The sequence below is a fragment of the Peromyscus eremicus genome, chromosome 7 (genome assembly GCF_949786415.1).
Source record: "Peromyscus eremicus chromosome 7, PerEre_H2_v1, whole genome shotgun sequence".
Lineage (NCBI taxonomy): Eukaryota > Metazoa > Chordata > Mammalia > Rodentia > Cricetidae > Peromyscus > Peromyscus eremicus.
Genome location: NC_081422.1, coordinates 18,237,124 through 18,255,549, shown reverse-complemented (window position 1 = coordinate 18,255,549; position 18,426 = coordinate 18,237,124). Strand labels below are relative to the sequence as shown.

The 18,426-nt window shown below is 42.1% G+C and overlaps 1 protein-coding gene across 2 annotated transcripts in view; it reads left to right on the top strand.

Moving 5' to 3' along the window:
• LOC131914810 (zinc finger protein 300-like) overlaps positions 1 to 18,159 on the top strand; it is a 37,293-nt gene extending 19,134 nt beyond the window's left edge. For both annotated transcript variants that reach the window (XM_059267507.1, XM_059267506.1), the window contains 4 exons: positions 6,131 to 6,257; positions 12,197 to 12,289; positions 15,476 to 15,582; positions 16,714 to 18,159. In XM_059267507.1, the coding sequence (XP_059123490.1) occupies positions 6,131 to 6,257; positions 12,197 to 12,289; positions 15,476 to 15,582; positions 16,714 to 17,769 (1,383 nt within the window). In that variant the 3' untranslated portion in view covers positions 17,770 to 18,159. The remainder of the gene's footprint in view (positions 1 to 6,130; positions 6,258 to 12,196; positions 12,290 to 15,475; positions 15,583 to 16,713) is intronic.
• The last annotated feature ends 267 nt before the right edge of the window (positions 18,160 to 18,426 follow it).

Below are 18,426 nucleotides of genomic sequence, written 5' to 3'. Positions count from 1 at the left end.
CCAGGCTGGCCTCGAACTCACAGAGATCCGCCTGGCTCTGCCTCCCGAGTGCTGGGATTAAAGGCGTGCGCCACCACCGCCTGGCTCAACTGGACTTTTAATAATCTACAACCAACACTTCTTACAACTTTTTTTTAAAAAGTAGAAGCAAAAGAAATGCTTCCATACTTCTTCCAAAAAGCCAATATTAATCTGATCCCAAAACTAGGTAAAGAAACACAAAAGAGAAACCTACAGACCGTTATCTCTGATGAGCACAGACGTAAAACTCCTTAATAAAATACTTGTAAACTGAAGACTGGCATATATTAAAAAGATCATCCACCATGATTAGGTTGGCCTTATTCCAGAGATCTAGGGATGGTTCGGCATATGTAAGTTAATAAGTTCAATAACTATATAAGTGGATGGACTACAAAAGCCAAACGATCCTCTCAGAAGATGCAGAAAGGCCTTTGACAATATCCAACATGCCTTCAAGATGAAAGAATAGGACGAGCGGAAACATGACTCAGCGCAAAAGCTATACATGACAAACCCACAGCCAATTTCATTCTCAATGGATTGCGAGAGCAGTAAGAGAAGGTAAAGGGATACAAATGAGAAAAGTAGTCAAATTATCCTTATTTGCAGATGATGTGATATAATACATAAGAGACTCCAAAAATTCTACCAGAAAGTTCCTACGGTGATAACACTTTCAGCAAAGTGGCAGGAAACAAAGTCAACTTAAAAAACCAGTAGGGTCCGTGGCCCTAAAGAAGCCAGGGTCTGTATTAACCTCCATGGCCCATGTTGCCACCAAGCGCCACATGGAAGCCTGGGGTCTGGGCCGCAACCTGTGGCCTCGTTGGTGTCTGAGGGCCGTGCCACCACTGGAGCCACACTAGTCTGGGTGGCCTGTGCTGCCACCCGGAGCTCTGGTGTCATCCATGCCAGGCTGTTGCCAAGGACCATATCTGGGTCTGTGATCCCACCGTGGCTAGGATCTGTGTTGAAGGAGGCTCGTGTTGCTACCAAAGGTCACATGGAAGCCCCAGGTTGGCACTGCAGCCAGTGGCCTTGTTGTCATCTGGGGACCATACTTCCACCAGAGCCATCCTCTTCTGAGTGGCCAGTGCTTCTACCCAGAGCCAGGATGCTATCCGGGCATGAGCTGCTGCCAAGGGCCATGTCTGGGTCCATGGTCCAGCTGCAACTGGGGTCTGTGTTGATATCTGTGGCCTGCATCACCTCAGGGGACCATAGGAACTATGTGTGATGAAATCAAAGGGCCATGCTGAGCCAGACTGCCCTTTGATGGCCCTGGGAAAGCTGGCCCCTGCACTTGGGAGAGATTGCCCCACCCTTCATCAAAGGCAAAGGAGAGCTCACTCTGATGGCATAGGTGTAGGGGAGCTAGCCCTGACCCCCCCTCTCCTGAGGTTGGCTGACCCAGTGGTCTGGACTGACCAGCTCAGCTACCATCCAGGCCCATAGCTGGGCCTTGGGTTGGCCCACTGTAACATCTAGGACCTTCTAGAGCTTGTGAAGGGACTGGTCCTGTGGAACGATACCCACAGGATCTCCATGCCTCAGGGCAGCTGCAGGATATCTGAGAGGAGTTTCGGTGAGGATCCAGTGGTGATGGTGTGCCAGAAACCAGAGGTCTCGAACCAGACCAATGACTCATTGCAATGAACACTTGCTAGTAAAGCTGATCCGACAAAAGGGTCTACTATATAACACAGCGCTCCCAATGCCACCAAGACAAATGAGGTGTTGGAGAGGTGGGAAAGATGGAGATGTGAAGAGGTTTTTATTTTGTTTTGTTTTGTTCTTGTTTTTATTTGTTTGTTTTTTTGTTTACTTGCTTTGTTTTGGTTTGATTTTTAAAAATTTTCTTTTTGGAGGGCACTGCAGGGGTGAGGGGAAGGGATGGGGGGATGGGGAGGTGAGCAGGATTAGGGTGCATGATGTGAAATTCCCAAAGAATCACTAAATAAATTATGCTTAAAAAAAAAAACCAGTAGATTCTCTACATACCAACCACAAAGAAGCCAAGAAGGGAATAATAGAAACACCCCCATTTACAATAGCCTCAAAATCCATATAAAATATTTAGGAATAAACCTAACAAGGAAGCAAAAGAATTCTACAATGAAATCTTTAACAAACTCTCTGAAGAAAGACATTGAAGAAGACACTAGAAAGTGGAAAGACCTCCCGTGCTCATAGATTAAGAGAACTGAAATTGTGAAAATGACCATTTTACCAAAAGTAATTTATACATTCAGCACAATCTCAGTCAAAAATCCCCCCACAGCATTCTACATACACACCAAAATAAGTAAATATATAAAAATCAAAATTCTAGCCAGGCAGTGGTGGCACACGCCTTTGATCCCAGCACTTGGAAGGCAGAGCCAGGCGGATCTCTGTGAGTTTGAGATCCAGGACAGGCATCAAAACTACACAGAGAAACCCTGTCTCGAAAAATAAAAAATAAAATAAAATAAAATAATCCTAAAATTGACATGGAGCCACAAAAACCTAGATAGGCAAAGCAATCCTGAGCAAAAAGAACAGTTCTAGATTTCAAGCTATGTTACAGAGCGATGGTAATGAAAACAGCATGGTACTGGTACAAAACAAACCTACAAGTCAATAGAACAAAGCAGAAGATCCAAACATGATTCCATGTAATTACAAGCATCTTCTATTTGTCAGAGATACCCAAAAGATGCATTGGAGAAAAGACAGCATCTTCAACAAATGGTGCTGGGAAAACTGGCTGTCTACATAAAGAATAAAGTTAGACCCATATCTATTACCCTGCACAGAAATCAACTCTAAATGTCTCAAAGGTGTCATGTGGAGCCTGAAACACCAAAACTGCTAGAAGAAAATCCAGGTGGTACCCTACGGGATATAAGTATAGGAAAGGACTTTGTGAATATTTCCCAGGGACAAAGGCCAACAATTGACAATGATTAATATACATACTATACAAAACTCTCAAAAACAGAGAAAAAAAATGGATCTGAACAGAGTTTTCAAAAAGAGAAATAAAAATGGCTAGGAATATCTCCAAAACTGTTCATCACCCTTAGCAGTTAGGCAAATGCTATTTAAAACTTCTTTGAGTTTTTATCTCACTCCAGATCAAGGAAACAGCTGACAACAAATGCTGGCCAGGATGCAGAGAATGAGGAATCCTAATTCACTAGAGTGGGAACGCAAACTGGTGTAACCAGTGTGGAAACCAGTGTGGTGAATTCTCAAAAAGCTAAAAACAGATCTCCCAGATGACCCAGTTATAGCACTCCTTGGCATACACCCTGGGGACTTACATATTATTGATTGAGGTATCATTAGGCTAAGAATATCTCTTTTGGAAATTTTGTTGGTTGTCTGTAAGTTTCTGACTCCCTGACAGAATGCAGAGCGAGGGCCTTCTCCGTCCGTGTCTGTTAATCCTTGGTCTTTTTGTGTCACCCCACTTCTCTCCTATGGCTCCCCTCTTTTCCCCTGGGACTTGCATATATGTAGGAAGCAAGCTGTCAAATCCAGAGCTCTGACCATCAGCTCTAGCACTTCCTGTGTCTGGGAACAAAATCCTCAGATTCTACCTCCCTGTGAGCATTCCCATGCACTAACTCCCTCTTCCCACATTATTATCAAGTATTTGTTTCTCCTGGTACATTTTATACAGTTGATATTTTGTCTTCATTTTCTCAGCACTGGAGAAAAGGGCTTGTAAAGAATGTTATAACCGCTCATGAGCATTTCACGTGAGAGCCAAGCTGAGAACATTTGTTGGCTTCCTTCCATAGAGTTTGTGCTTCTTCCTTCCGTAGACTCAGAACCCTTGTCAGAATGCTGTTGATTGAGTTCCCCCTTCAAACCTTGCAGGCATGGCAACACCACTGCAACATTCATGTTCAAGACCCACACAACTGAGCCACCAAAGAAGTCTCAGTGGTCTGTGTCGTCGTCTCCTTTTCTGTGATACTGCTAGGGAGTTGAGACCGTGGAGGTGGTTACGTGATCCCCTGAAATCATTGTTTCTCTGAGATCCAGGGAGACTGGCATGTGCCAAGTCCCTTTCCTCCAGAGCTAGGAGTTTAGCCTGTGTTCCCTCCAAGTGGCTGGCAAAGCTGAGATACTCAGAGCAAAGTAGATTTCCGTAAAGTAAGGCCGCCAGGTTCAGGAAGGGCTAAGATCCTCCAGGCTGCAGAGTGCTCTATTCATTCTGCCCTGTTCACTCCTTGGGGCAAGTTGGATAAAAGCTTGACTATTGGCAACAGCAGTAAGCAAACCTTGCATGAAGTTCCCTTCCAGGGAAAAATTCTGTGAGTTTTCACCCTCTTCTGCCCTGAACTCTTGGGATGAAGCCAGTGGAAACACACATGGTGTGTAGAGCTCCCACGTTTTTTCTGTGCTCTAGATGGACTCATGTGGTTGGATTAGCAGAGTTTAGGTCACCTGTCTTTCTCTCTTCGGGGTCATGTTAGTGCTTTGGAATTGTTTTCTAATTCTATAGTACAATGGCCCAATGTAGAGCTCATACTTGAGTGTACCATGGGGGTCCAAGCTCGTTTATATGATTGTTCTCTGAATTATACAGAATGTAGAAGTCTGTCAATCCATGTGTGCTTTTCAGAAGAGCCTGAGATATGTACAGATATTTATTGTTTGTGTTTATGGATAGAGGAAAAAAATAAGTTTCTACTATTTAGGGCTTTTAAAACATTTTCCATGCATGACCACTATTCATCTGAGATTTTTTATATGACCCTAGATATATAGGCATATGAATGGCTCAAAGATTTACTGATGAGAAATCATAAATAAGTTATTTTAAAACAATTCTTTGATATACATATGATTTTAATTAAAAATGAAAGCAAGGTGCATACTAAGACAGGAAAGGCTTGTGTTTCTAACGATACAATTCAAATATATACTAGCTTGATGCTTAAACAAAGAGTATGGAAAATGTTCAGTCTTTTCTATAATTAAGCCATCACATCTCTATGAGAGTGGGAAATGTATTTACAATAAAAACACAGTAGTTTGACACATGTGTGCACCAAGGCATTTCAGGCCATGTTCCCTGGAGTTGTGTGGTGCTATGGAATAATGTTGGGAAGGGAGTGAATGCTTTCACAAGAGCTGCACCAAAGTCACCTGATGCAGCATGGGTAGGCACTGCCACAGACACCTTGGATTCAAACACATTTGATTCAGAATTGATTTTTGGCTATCCTATATTGTGAGAAACAGAAACCCACCTTTCATAGGAACTCTTGAGGAGAGAGGGATAAGAAATATTAGGTAGAAAGAGAGACCTAGCAGATGAGAGGAAAGACAGAAACACAGGATAGCTTCAGGAGGACCTGGATCAATGCCCAATGGCCCAGAACTTAATTTAAAAGGGCTTTTTATAACAATGCCAAGGGGCAAGGCAAAAGACCTCCCCCTTGCTAGATACAACCAAGTGTAGACCCTTCCAAACACCTGGTACCCAGGCCTGTGGTCCAGTCACCCTCTCACGCTGTCCTGCTGGGTAAAGCAAGCTCAGATTTCACTAGGAAACCTCTGTGGGCTCCCACAGCATATTCAGCCAACTTTCAGCATTGACAGATTTTCACAGCTTCCACATGGATTTACGTGATTGCGTGTGGATTCCACAGTTTAATACTAGTGCCTCTTCTGCTCCAGGCTCTCAGAGTCGAACTCATGGCCCTCCCCTCTCTTCATGCACTGTACCACAGTGGAGTGCTACCAGCCCCAACATCTGCCTTTCCACTCTTGTTCATTCTTTACAGAGTTAATGTCATTTTTATATGCCACGGGTATATATGTCTGTCTTTTGCTCATGATAATACAAACCATGCATATACATGTATTCTTCTACAGATTTTTGTTTCTGTTGTAATTCCTTGGAAAAGTTTCTAATTATGTTTTTTTGAATCATAAGATTAACAACACATAGATGAGACTTTTGTGTTGATTTTTCTTTCTATCATAATACAGAATTCAAAACAGGCTACATTTTCATAAGACACTGATAAGATATAGACACACATAGACAGTGAATTCCCATTTTCTGTTCCTAAGGCTGAGGACAGATTTGTCATTCTAGGTGCTGGTGTCATTTGAGGACGTAGCCGTGGACTTCACCTGGGAGGAGTGGCAGGGCCTGGATGCTGCCCAGAGGACCCTCTACAAGGACGTGATGCTGGAGAACTACAGCAGCCTGGTGTCCCTGGGTGAGTGGCTCCTGTCCTTCTCAGAGGTCCCAACTGTAGAATGGTTGCTTACTTTTAATGCTAATTTGATATTGTACAATTTAATTGACATGGCAATGATATACATTTATGAAGAACAGTTTAGCTTGGTAATGCTCACAGTGTATAATGATCTGATTGGTGTTCACTGATGGTGTATCAGCTCTGGAATCACTTGTTTGTATTGGGAGCATTTACAATCTCTCTGGTGTTACTTTGAAGTATTCAGTTGGTGTCATCCATATGTGTACAACAGTAGTGTAGAACTTACGTTATTCCTCCGTCCTAACATGCCCCGTTGATACTTACCTTCTCTTTTCCATCTCTCCATCCCCTGTATCTTTTCTCACAGTAGGACCTATTGTTTAACTGTTTGAAGCCACCTTTAGTGTGCAAGTATAATGAGAACATGGAAGACTTTTCATTCTGTCCTTGACATATTTCATCTTCATATTGTAACTTTGCTGGAGAGACAGAGGAAAAATGTATTTGCTCCAAATATGGATGAAGTTTTATTGCCCAAAGAAAGATTTCATCAATGTTTGGTGAATATATGAGTTTATTGGGTTTATTTACATAGTAAATGTGATTCTCAGATATACAAAAAACAAAAGCAAAAAAAACCCTCCAACCCTAGTTAGTTTTTACTTACAGTTTTACCAGCCTACATTTGGCAAAAGTGCCCCCAGGTTGGCATCTGAGCAGAGACATTCACGATAGTGTTGTAAGGGAATGTTCCCAATCCTGTGCCATCCATAGCCCTAGAGGTCTGCTACGTAGTTTTCATTACATTGCCGTGACTCTGTGCCAAGATCATCCTGTGTATTAAGATGGTGCCAATCATTTCAAGCCAGAATAATAGCCATGCTACAGCATAACAGAATGCCCTATATGCCTGTCCCTATGACAGAATGTTCTGTTATTTTAAATTTATATGTGCTACATTTCTCTACTGACATCCCTTTGTTGAAGAATGCTTTTGTAACGAATTCCCCCCAAGTGCCTGCCTTGAGGGGATTTCTAACAGGGTCCAGAATAGAAGCTACAAGCAGCTGAGGATTCTAATCTGAGGGATATTCAAAGAATCTAAGCACACTGTGTAGATGAACAGTCTTATTAAATAAGAAACACAGAGCCAATTGCAGAGTTAAAAAGCCCAAGAGGTCAGAGCACTAGCTGAGAGCTAAAAACCTTACCCTTCACTGCCGCTGCTCTCCTCCTCAGCAAGTGCGCTACTTCCTGTGTATCTGTCTTTATATAGACTTTCTGTTTTGCCTTCTCATTGGTTGTAAACCCAACCACATGACCTCCTCGTCACTGCCCATCTATACAGACCTCCAGATCTTCTATGGTTGGTATTGAGATTAAAAGTGTGTGTCTCCATGCTGGTGGTATCCTTGAACACATAGAGATCTGCCTGTCATGTGATCGGGATTAAGGGCGTGTGCTACCACTGCCAGACTTCTGCTATGGCTTGCTATTAGCTCTGACCCCCAGGCAACTTTATTTATTAACATACGAATAAAATCACATTCCAGTACAAATAAAATATCACCATAACACTGAGTTCTTTAGTCCATTCACTTTATTCTTCTAAGTCAATTCTATCTACACAGTTTCTTTTCTGTTCTCATACTTAGCTCCTCTCAGTCCCTCCTGCTCTCAGTCCCTCCTGCTCTCAGTCCCTCCTGCTCTCAGTCCCTCCTGCTGTTCTCTCATCATTCTACCTAGTTCTTCCCATCTCGTTCTCATCTTTGTTCTTCTCAATCAATTCTCTCTAGTGCTCTCCGAGAACCAGTATATATACGCATGCAGTAATTCTTTGGCAAAGCAATTCGAGGCTTGAAGTTTTCAGGGTCGCAGAGAGATGTGATAAGGATCCACACATAAAGCAATAAATGTCAGCTTCCAATTACAACCCAAAAGGGGAGTGACTAAAGGGGAGTTCTCTGGTAGGGTCAACTAAAGGCTAAGACCAATTAGGGAATCTAGGAATAGCACCTGGCTGAGGAGGAATTAAAACTTAATTTGCACAAGAAAGAAGCTTGGCACCTATCACCTGTCTGGCCTTATAGGCAATCTCCTTGGGTCAGTGGGAAGTAACCACCTTAACTCAGTAACTAGCAAGTGGCTAAAACATCACCCCAGGTATGTGAGCAGTAAATCTCTTAAATTAGGGTCTTGTGTAAATAACCCAGGGTGAAGGTAAGGAGTTGAGGATTTAATTGTTAGTGGTTCTTTTCTCTTATCTGTAAGTGAGAGGAGTGAATGTTTATCTATGTGCAGTTTTGTCCTTGGAAAGAGGTATCTTTGCTGAAATACTTTTGTCTGGAGAATGGCCCTGGCCAGATATATGTTATGAAAAATCAACACAGCTGGGGACAGTTATCCAGTTACCCCAAATCTATAGGGAAAGTTGTGCCCAAGATTGAGATGCAATCGTGAGATTACATGAACACTAACATGCAGATGCAAGGTAAATGGGGAAAATCATAGCTGCTATTGCACAAGAAGTTTACAACAAGAGACAGCCAGTTCGTTCAAAAGGCAGTAATTCCATAATGCCTTGTATAATGGTTTCCTCTAACAGAACCCTTAGTTCTGATTGGTTGACCTTCTGAACTCTAGTTGTCACTGCTATATACTTCATGGACTTTTGCTACCAGCGGCTCTCAATACTTTTGTGCAGATTTCCCTGCAAACATGATGTCACTTTCTTGGTATACGGCCAACAGTGGGACAGTGTTGATGTCATTCTGGGTCGAGTTTTTAGGACCACCATTCTGTATTTTCATGTGGCTGCACTAATATATATTGCTACTATCTGTTTGTGTAAGTTTCTAACATTTTTTTATTTTGTATCATAAAAATAACGTTCTCTCTATAGTTCAGTGATAGGTCATTTTGGGAAAATCTCTTTCGTTTTTTTACTTGTAAACATATTTGTATGCCATGTTTGGGAAATATCAATTTAGGTATTTGCTCAGATTTAATGAGCTCTTTCCTTTTCTGTGTTTAGTGAGTAAGATCCGTATATATTCTAGAAATTAACTGCTTGCTGAGTAAATACTTCGCCAGTATTTTCTCATTCTAGGCATGCACTAATCATGACATTTAGTCTGATGTAATCTTGAAAGGACCAAGCAGATGCCATAACAGGCTGCTCAGTCTTCTCTCAGAGATCAGGCCTCAATTTCAGTTTCCTGAGACTTGAGCAAGCAGTTCCTGGGAGGGCCATGAACAAAAGACATAGTCCTTGCAGTAGCTCCCTTTCTGCACGTACTCTGACTGCTCAAAGTTCAGCCAGATGTTTACTCTCTGGGGCCCCTCACCAACTTAGAGTTATGTGCAGTACGTGCTTGGCCAGCCAGCCCCCATGGTGGCTCAAGGACAAAGCCTGGGACTTGTGCTGGACTGCCCCCAAAGTAATAAATTGTAACCACCAACCAGTAAATTCAAAGGTTACATACCCTCACCCAATTAAAAGAGAACAGAGATAAAAATAAACCAATCCGAGTTGCACCCTTGCAAAACTCCCCCAACCCCCCTGAAGGGCTTGTGGATTTTGCCTTTCAAAAGCTAGCCACACAAAGAAAAAGCAAGTTCCTCCTGGCCTCATGGTTACTACAAGTGAGTGCTTTGGATCGAGCTTCCCTGCCCGCGGCTTGTAAACAGAAATAAACCTTGCTTTTGCATTCTGTACCTAAGGTCTGTGGTGGTTATCTTTGGGGTCCCAATCTGGGCATAACAATCTCATCTGGTGATTTTGCTTCTGTAGGCTGGATTGGCATATTTTAAAAGACTCCACGAGCATCATTGTCCTGAGTTTTAGTTTCAGGTCTTAAATTTAATTCTATGATCCATTTTTAGTTGATTTCTGTCTATGGTATGAAAGCGTCTGGTCCTTTTCCATACCCAGGTTTCACAGAATGATTTATTCAAGAGAACTTACTTTCTGAATGTAAGTTCTGAAGCCTTTGTTGAGAATCTGGTGACAACATGTGCTTGTCACCTTCTCAGCCCGCTGACGCCATGGGGGAGGGAACTCGAAAGGAGGAAAGACATGTTTTAGCTCCAGGAGGTCAGAGGTTTCTTTGGCATTCTTTTTTGGCCTTTTCCCTTGGATCCTCTGTGGAGGAAGAGCCTCATAGCTGGGAACACACTGCAGAGCAGGACTCCTCAGCTCATTTCAGGAGGAGCAGAGATAGAGGCTGATACTTCAGAACCCATGCGAAGTGTGTTCCAGTCAGCTTGTTTCCTTCTCTTGAGCGTTTTCTGCTAATTGCATGGCAGACCCGTGACCAGCACCTCCCCGCCTGGTCTCTGGAGTCCATTTTTGATCCATACTAAGTATGCTTGGATTTTGCTTTGATATTTAACTGTGTACAGAGTGTTGGATGCTTGTTCATTTCTATACGGAAGTACTGTGTCTCTGGTATGAGTCACACATGGTCATATTGTAATAGTTATGTCCTCATCTGCTCCACTTTCTATTCTGTAGAGATTATTTACATCTTTATTTGTTGGGGATATTAGATCTGTCATTCGCATCTGTGTCCATGTCTGGAGTTGAAACCATTATAATAGCCAGTATGTAAAGTGACAGGTGAGAACCCAGCTGTTCCTGTAACGGAGGTGTTCACTTAGGAGCGACTTTAGACTTCCTTCTTTGTGGTTTTAGGATTCTCTTTGTCTCGGAATTTTACTAGTTTGGATGTAATGTGAGACAATGATTTGTTGGTCAAAATCTATTAGGGTCCATTGGATACGCCTATCTATGTTTTTACTTTTATACCCATTCTCTTTTCTTCTGGAACACCAATAATGCAAATGTTTGTTTTCTTAAAAGGATCATGTTGCCAGGCAGTGGTGGTGCACGCCTTTAATCCCAGCACTTGGGAGGCAGAGGCAGGCGGATCTTTGTGAGTTTGAGGCCAGCCTGGTCTACAAAGCAAGTTCCAGGAAAGGCGCAAAGCTACACAGAAATCCTGTCTCGAAAAAGAAAAGAAAAAGGGGGGGGGGGATACCTTTTTTTTTTTTTTTTTTTTGGTTTTTTGAGACAGGGTTTCTCTGTGTAGCTTTGTGCCTTTCCTGGAACGAACTCTGTAGACCTGGCTGTAGACCAGTCTGGCCTCGAACTCACAGAGATCCACCTGCCTCTGCCTCCCATCCCAAGTGCTGCTTTTTCCTTTTTTTCATCAGTTGAGCTCTTTTCTTCCAAATCTTCTGGGTGGTTCTTTTTTTAATGACTACATTATCTTTGTTTAACTTATCATAAATAGCAGACTATCCAATTTCCTTGAGTTTTCTTCTTCATTGTTTACTTGAAGTTTCCTTTGTTCCTTGGTGTTTGTTTACTTGTTTGTTTGTTTTTTGGTGTGTGTATGTGTATGAATATATGGAGTATGATCATATAGCTATGTGGGTGTCCATGGAAGCCAGAGAAGGATGTCAGGCATTCTTCTCTGCTGCTCTCTGCCTTGTTCACCTGAGACAGTACCCTGCACTGAACCTGGAGCTCAGCTGGTAGCTAGCCATTCCCAGAAATACCCATGTCCACCCTCTACAGCCCTGGGTTTAAGGTGTGTGTGCAGCTCCGCCAGCACTTTAAATGACTGCTAGGGACTGAACTCAGGTCCTCATCCTTCAGAGCAAGCCACTCTGCCACCATCCATTCTTCCATTTGAGGTTTCTTAAAATTGTGACTAAAATATCACTTGGACAACATTCCAATCAGCGGAGGGGTACAGTTCAGTTGACAGCATACTTTCCTACCATGTGCAAGGCCATAGGTTTAACCTCCAATCTATTAAAAAAAAAGGAAGGAAGAAAGAAGTTTCTAATCATTCAACATTGCACAGTTCCATCAGTGGTCATGATTAGCACTTTGTCACAATCTGTCCATTATTTCTCATTCGCAGGGCACTGCATGACCAAACCTGAGTTGATCTTCAACTTAGAGCATGGGCTTGGGCCGTGGAACACAGCAGATGCCTCAGTCTGGAACCTCTCAGGTCAGTGACTGCTACAAAGCGAGAGAAGACAGTAACACAGAGACCATCAGACGCTGTTCATACTGGACTGTTCAACAAGTTTCATCAAAACCCAGACTTGAGGACAGCTAGCCTCACGGACCACACACTTATTTTATCCAGCTTCCCCCAAGTTCTGTGTGTTCAACTGCCAGTTTCTTGGTGTTGAGAAATATCTTTTCTTTGTCTACCCGGGTCTTCAGTTGTGCTTCCTCCCTCCCTTTATTACCAGATGTTTTCAGTTAGGGGTTTATTGACATTATTTCAACACTGACTTTTGACCAGTGCTTGTCTTTGCAATTATCGTAATACTTAGTCACACACAAATGCATCTCCTCTTAAGATACTTGCATTTAGTGTGTGAAAAGTGAAGCAAAGGAATGGCATATGGTGGGGAGATGAGCAGCACAGAGAATGTTTATCAGGAGCAGAGGGAAGAGTGTGGGGCTTCAGAGGGGAGAATATTAAAGAATTTTTCATTTATTTCACTTTTACTTTGCGATGACTGTTTTCCAAATTTGCCATAAAATACACGTGTGGATTTAAATTTAAGACTAGATAGAGAAGCTGATTGAAAATTAGTGCCAAACAAGAGGTGGGTTTGGCTGTAGTTGTGTCGCCTGTGGAATTTTTAAGAAAAGTGAGAAAGAGGACGTCAGAAGTTGCAGGGTTGAACATGAGCAGTTCTTCCCAGGCCGTGTGACTCTGAAGTCAGAGTTACAAAGGTCAGTGTATGGAGATTAAAAAGAAAAAACACTGAGCAATTACCAAACACCAGAGAAATAACTCAAAATCCGGGAGTATTCAGATGATAGGCAAATGAAGTCAAGTGCCAGAGAGAGAGAACTTCGTCAGTAAAGTGCTTGCCTGCAAAGGCTACAGCCATAAGTATCGAAATTAAAACATGGCTTGGTGGCCCATGCTTGTACACTTGGTGCTTTGGAGGTGGAGACAGGCAGATCCCTGGGGCTCAGTGGCCAGCTGTCTCATAGATTGGTGAACTTCAGGTTCCACTGAGAGACATTGTCTCAAACAAGGTAAACAATACCTGAGGTTCACCCTCTAAGCTCCCCATGTTCATACACACAAACACACTGCATGTGCACCCATGTGAACCACATGTACAAGGTCAATTTAACTCTTTCATGGAAAATTCAGCTTCTTAAGTGAGAAATTCAGCAGAGTGATTCTGAAAAAAATATACACTCTCAGATCTTTGTAGTGGATGGGTGGAGGGGGTACTGGAGAGACACCATCCCACTGCCCAGGGAGCAGCATGTAATGGCACACAGGTAAAGCCACAGAACACATGGCGACATATAGATTAATAAAAATGTGCTGAGTTTACTTATAAGAGCTAGCTAGCAAAAAAATTGAGCCATAGGCCATGGCCATGCAATTTGTAACTGATACAAGGCTCTGTGTGTTTACTTGGGTCTGAGTGGGTGCAGGACCGGGCAGGACACAGGAAAACTTCCAACTACAGATCTTGGCAGAGAAAAGCTAAATTAAAAACAAAAACAACAGCAACAAAAACACTCTTTGAAAAGTACACAGTGTGGAAGAAAGAATACCAGGAATTTGTTGGAAGACAACATTGAGCAATTGTAACAATTAGCATAGTAATAAGGGGAAAAACCAGAACATTTATATGCACTACTAGACTGAAGAGCTCTTGGGTAGTTTTATGGGATCTTCAATCTGTGAATCTTTCCCCCCCCACACACACTTGGAGCTGAGGACCGAACCCAGGGCCTTGTGCTTGCTAGGCAAATGCTCTACCACTGAGCTAAATCCCCAACCCCTGTGAATCTTATATTAAGCAGTGAATTGAGAGTAAGGTCAACAGAAAACATATGTCATGAATTTAGTATAGAATATTGTACAAGTCTTGGTCAGGAGACAGGTGTCCAAATCTATGACATTTACAACCACAAGTTGATAGACACTGAGAACAATTCCTCATTATAGTTAAGACAGCAAGAGGACAGAATATGGGCAAAATATTGAAAACTATAAGCAAAAAATGTGGTTAGTTCGTTTTGTTTGGGTTTGGTTTTTGAGACAGGATCTCACTGTTTACCTCTGGCTGGTCTGGAACATTATGTAGATCAGGCTGGCCTTGAACTCACAGAGATCCACATGCCCCTGCCTCCAGAATGCTGGTACTAAAGACACGTGCCACCACATGGCACTAAAGACACGTGCCACCACACCCAGGTGGTTACTTTTGAATATATATAAGTCTACTATCATAGTTGATCTCTTAACAGAATCTCTGAGTTCCAGAAAGTATAGTCTTTGGTGTTTTAAGCCCTGAAAATACAAACTGCCAATCAAGATTATTCTATGAAGCAAAGTCTAAAATCAGATAATGTTACAAATTTCTGTGATAAGCATAAATGGAATAACTCCATGAATACTAAGCCACTATTACAGAAGATATTTAAAACAAAGTAACAAAATTCTTTTTGTAAAGGCAAGCCACAAGCAAAATATCTCATAAAAAAATCATTCCCATAAAACCCTATGAAGGATCCTGCTGTTCTTTATTAAAGCAAATTATACTAATTGAAACAAAGTAACAATCTTTTCCCTAATCTATGGTGTACTAGGGAGAGAGAATGTTTAATAATACCTAAGGTAGCTAGTAGAAGAGAGTTTCCGTGTTTCATATATGAAAGAGGCATGGCATTATACATTCAGATAACAGATTTCAGGACAGGTAGAAGAGTGAAAGGGGACATAAAAACTCGATATAAAAACCCCCGCAGCTGAGACGTGGTGGGTGTTTTATTGCCCTGTGTTCCAACAGTGCAGCAGAGCAACAGAGAACCGCACTACCTCTTAGTGTTTTTCCAGTTCATTAAAGACTAGGATGTGCACAGTTATAAGATGATACTTTAAAAGTTCAAACGTAAGCTGGGCAGTGGTGGTGCACTTGGGAGGCAGAAACAAGCAAATCTCTGAGTTCAAGGCCAGCCTGGTCTACAGAGTGAATTCTAGGGCAACCAGGGCTACACAGAGAAATCCTGTCTCTAAAAACAAAAACAAAAACAAAAAAGTTCAAATGTGATGATAAGAAGGCACTATTTTACTTTTGTGTTTGAATTGTATAGAGCTTGTGTCCAATTCATGATTAATTGACAATTTTAATAATATTTTCAGGTGTCAACAAAATGAGTAGCCTGGTTGAGACCAGCCGGAAAAATGGAGACAGACATTTCTGGCAAATTGAAATCAACAGCAATACATCAAATGAAGAACTTGTTGAAGTAGGTAAAGCTGATGTGAGCACAAACTGTGTCTTAATTGGGTTCATTTTCTCTGACAGTAAAAGAATGGAAAGAAAAAAAAAAGGCAAGGCAGGAAGTATTGTATGTGCAACAACCAGCTTCAAGGGAGCATCAGACAGATAACCCGTGAAGAAGGCTGTCACTAGGTTATTAGGGGTGAGGAAACACAGCAACCAAACAGAGAAAGACCTCTGTAGAGCCAAGGGGGCCCCAGGAGCCTGAAATCCAGCCTCTTGTTAAGGACTTGGGGGTTCTAAGGGTGTTTGAGGGGTCTTTGTCCCCTAATTTAGGGTCGGTCCATTTGAACAAAGACCGAGTGGCCAATAGACCATAACTTTGGTGTGAACATGTGCTGATACATCCTTGAACTTGTTGGCGATCCAGCACCAAGATACCCTGCTGGCAGAAGAAGCTCACCAGGCCTTTCTTTGAAGCTGCCAGGCTTTTATCTCAGGTCAGGAGTGTGAGGACGAAGCTGCTACTTTGGACGTTCACCATCTTACTACCTAGTTATGACCCTCTTCCTACCTGTCTACCCACTAGAGATCCAGTGCCAAGTCCCTCTAAACAATATTTCAACTTCAAACACGAAGAGTGGAAACTATTTTAGGAATGTTTCCTCAGGAACTTAATCTATGGCAGGACAAAGTTCTCAATAGTGAACCTGGTGAGATGTAGGCTACAAAAGAATCTGACCATTTTAAAGTAATTGAAACCCTTCAGTTACCCTGTGTTCTGAGTGTCCATAATACAGTCAGTCATGTCATTTTGAATCAGGAAAAACCTACAAAGTCAGTGTTATTAACACAGAAGTTTTCATTTGTAGAGGAGCTCTAATGAGCTCAATGAATATAGGAAATCCTCTGATGAGGCATGACTTATTCAAGTCATGGCACAGATTAGGATGCAAAATTTCTAATAGAATGTATGTAAGATAACATTCTTTGACTAAACTCATTAAATGAAGTAAAGTAGATAGTGGAGAGAAGTATTTCAGTGTAGTAATTGTGAGAAATGTCATTCAGAAACCATGATAAGCAAAACATCATAGTAAATCCTATAAATTCTCCATGTGAATATGAGGAATTTAACAAATTCTTCTGTCTTAAGGCAGAACTAAAGATCCATGAAGAAATCCACCGAGGGACAAAATCCTATGAATGCGAAGTATGTTTGGAAGCCTTTTACCTGAAGCCACACTATAGCAAAAATCAGAGCTATCACACATGCGAGAATCCATATGACTGTAAGGAGTGTAGACAAGCTTTCTATTCTAAGTCTACCTTCAGTCGATATCAGCGGCTCGAGAGAGGGGAGAAACCCCACGCATGTCTAGAGTGTGGGAAGACCTTCTATTGCAAGTCACACCTCACTGTGCATCAGAGGACTCACACAGGCGAGAAGCCCTACGACTGTAAAGAGTGCAGGAAAGCTTTCTACAGCAAGTCACAGCTCAATGTCCACCTGAGAATTCATACAGGGGAGAAGCCTTATGAATGTAAAGACTGTAGAAAAGCCTTCTACCGAAATTCTGACCTCACTGTGCATCAGAGGACTCACACAGGCGAGAAGCCCTATGAATGTAAAGTATGCAATAAAGCTTTCTACTGCAATTCACAGCTCACTGTCCATCACAGGACTCACACAGGCGAGAAGCCCTACGAATGTCAGGTATGCAATAAAGCTTTCTACTGCAAGTCACAACTCGCTGTCCATCATAGGACTCACACAGGCGAGAAGCCGTATGAATGTAAAGAATGCAGGAAGGCATTCCAGTGCAGGTCAGACCTCACTCGACATCGGAGAACTCATACTGGTGAGAGACCGTATGAATGTAACGAGTGCAGAAAAGCTTTCTATCGCAAGTCAGACCTCACTGTGCATCAGAGGACTCATACAGGTGAGAAGCCCTATGAATGTAAAGAATGCAGGAAAGCTTTCTACTGTAACTCACAACTCACTGTACATCAAAGACATCACACAGGTGAGAAGCCTTATGAATGTAAAGACTGTGGGAAAGCCTTTCAGTGCAAGTATGAACTCACTCGACATCAGAGAACACACACAGGTGAGAAACCTTACGTATGTCTAGAATGCAAGAAAGCTTTCTATACCAAGTCAGATCTCACTCGGCATCTGAAAACACATGCAGGTGGCAAACCCTGAATATAAACAGTACAGAAAAGCTTGACACAATAGGTCAGGCCCTAACTGGCATCAGAGAACACACATAAAATCTTTTTATCATAAAATTAGACCTTACTTAATATCAGTGAATTCATACAGATGCAAAAAACCCATGAAAATAAAGTGAGAAAGCTCCCTGCTTTAGCTCATTTCCATGTACAGACCAGTAAATTTAGGGAATGTGAGAAGACTTCATGTGGTTAAATCCCATGTGACATCATGTAGTATGTACAGGTGAATGGCCTTTTGAATATAAAGAATGCTAGAACACTTTTTTAAACCATAAAGTGCATCCAGTGGGCAGGAGAGCTCCTACAGGTAGACTTTATCAATATGTATAACACAGAAAACTTGATACCTAAGTCAGACCTCGGCCTATGTCAAAAACCTCATAAAGATGCATATACAGGAAGATGCATATACAGGAAGTAAGTTAGCCAGGTATAGGTTTTCATCCTGACCCATGTGGTTGATCTTGGTAGAGACTTATTTGGACTTGATGTTTAGCTGCATAGCAAGACATCAAACTAAAAGACTGGGAAAGCCAGGTGTGGTGGTGCATACCTTTAATCCTAGCACTCAAGAGGCAGCATCGTCATGTGGATCACTGTGAGTCTGAGGCTAACCTGGTCAACA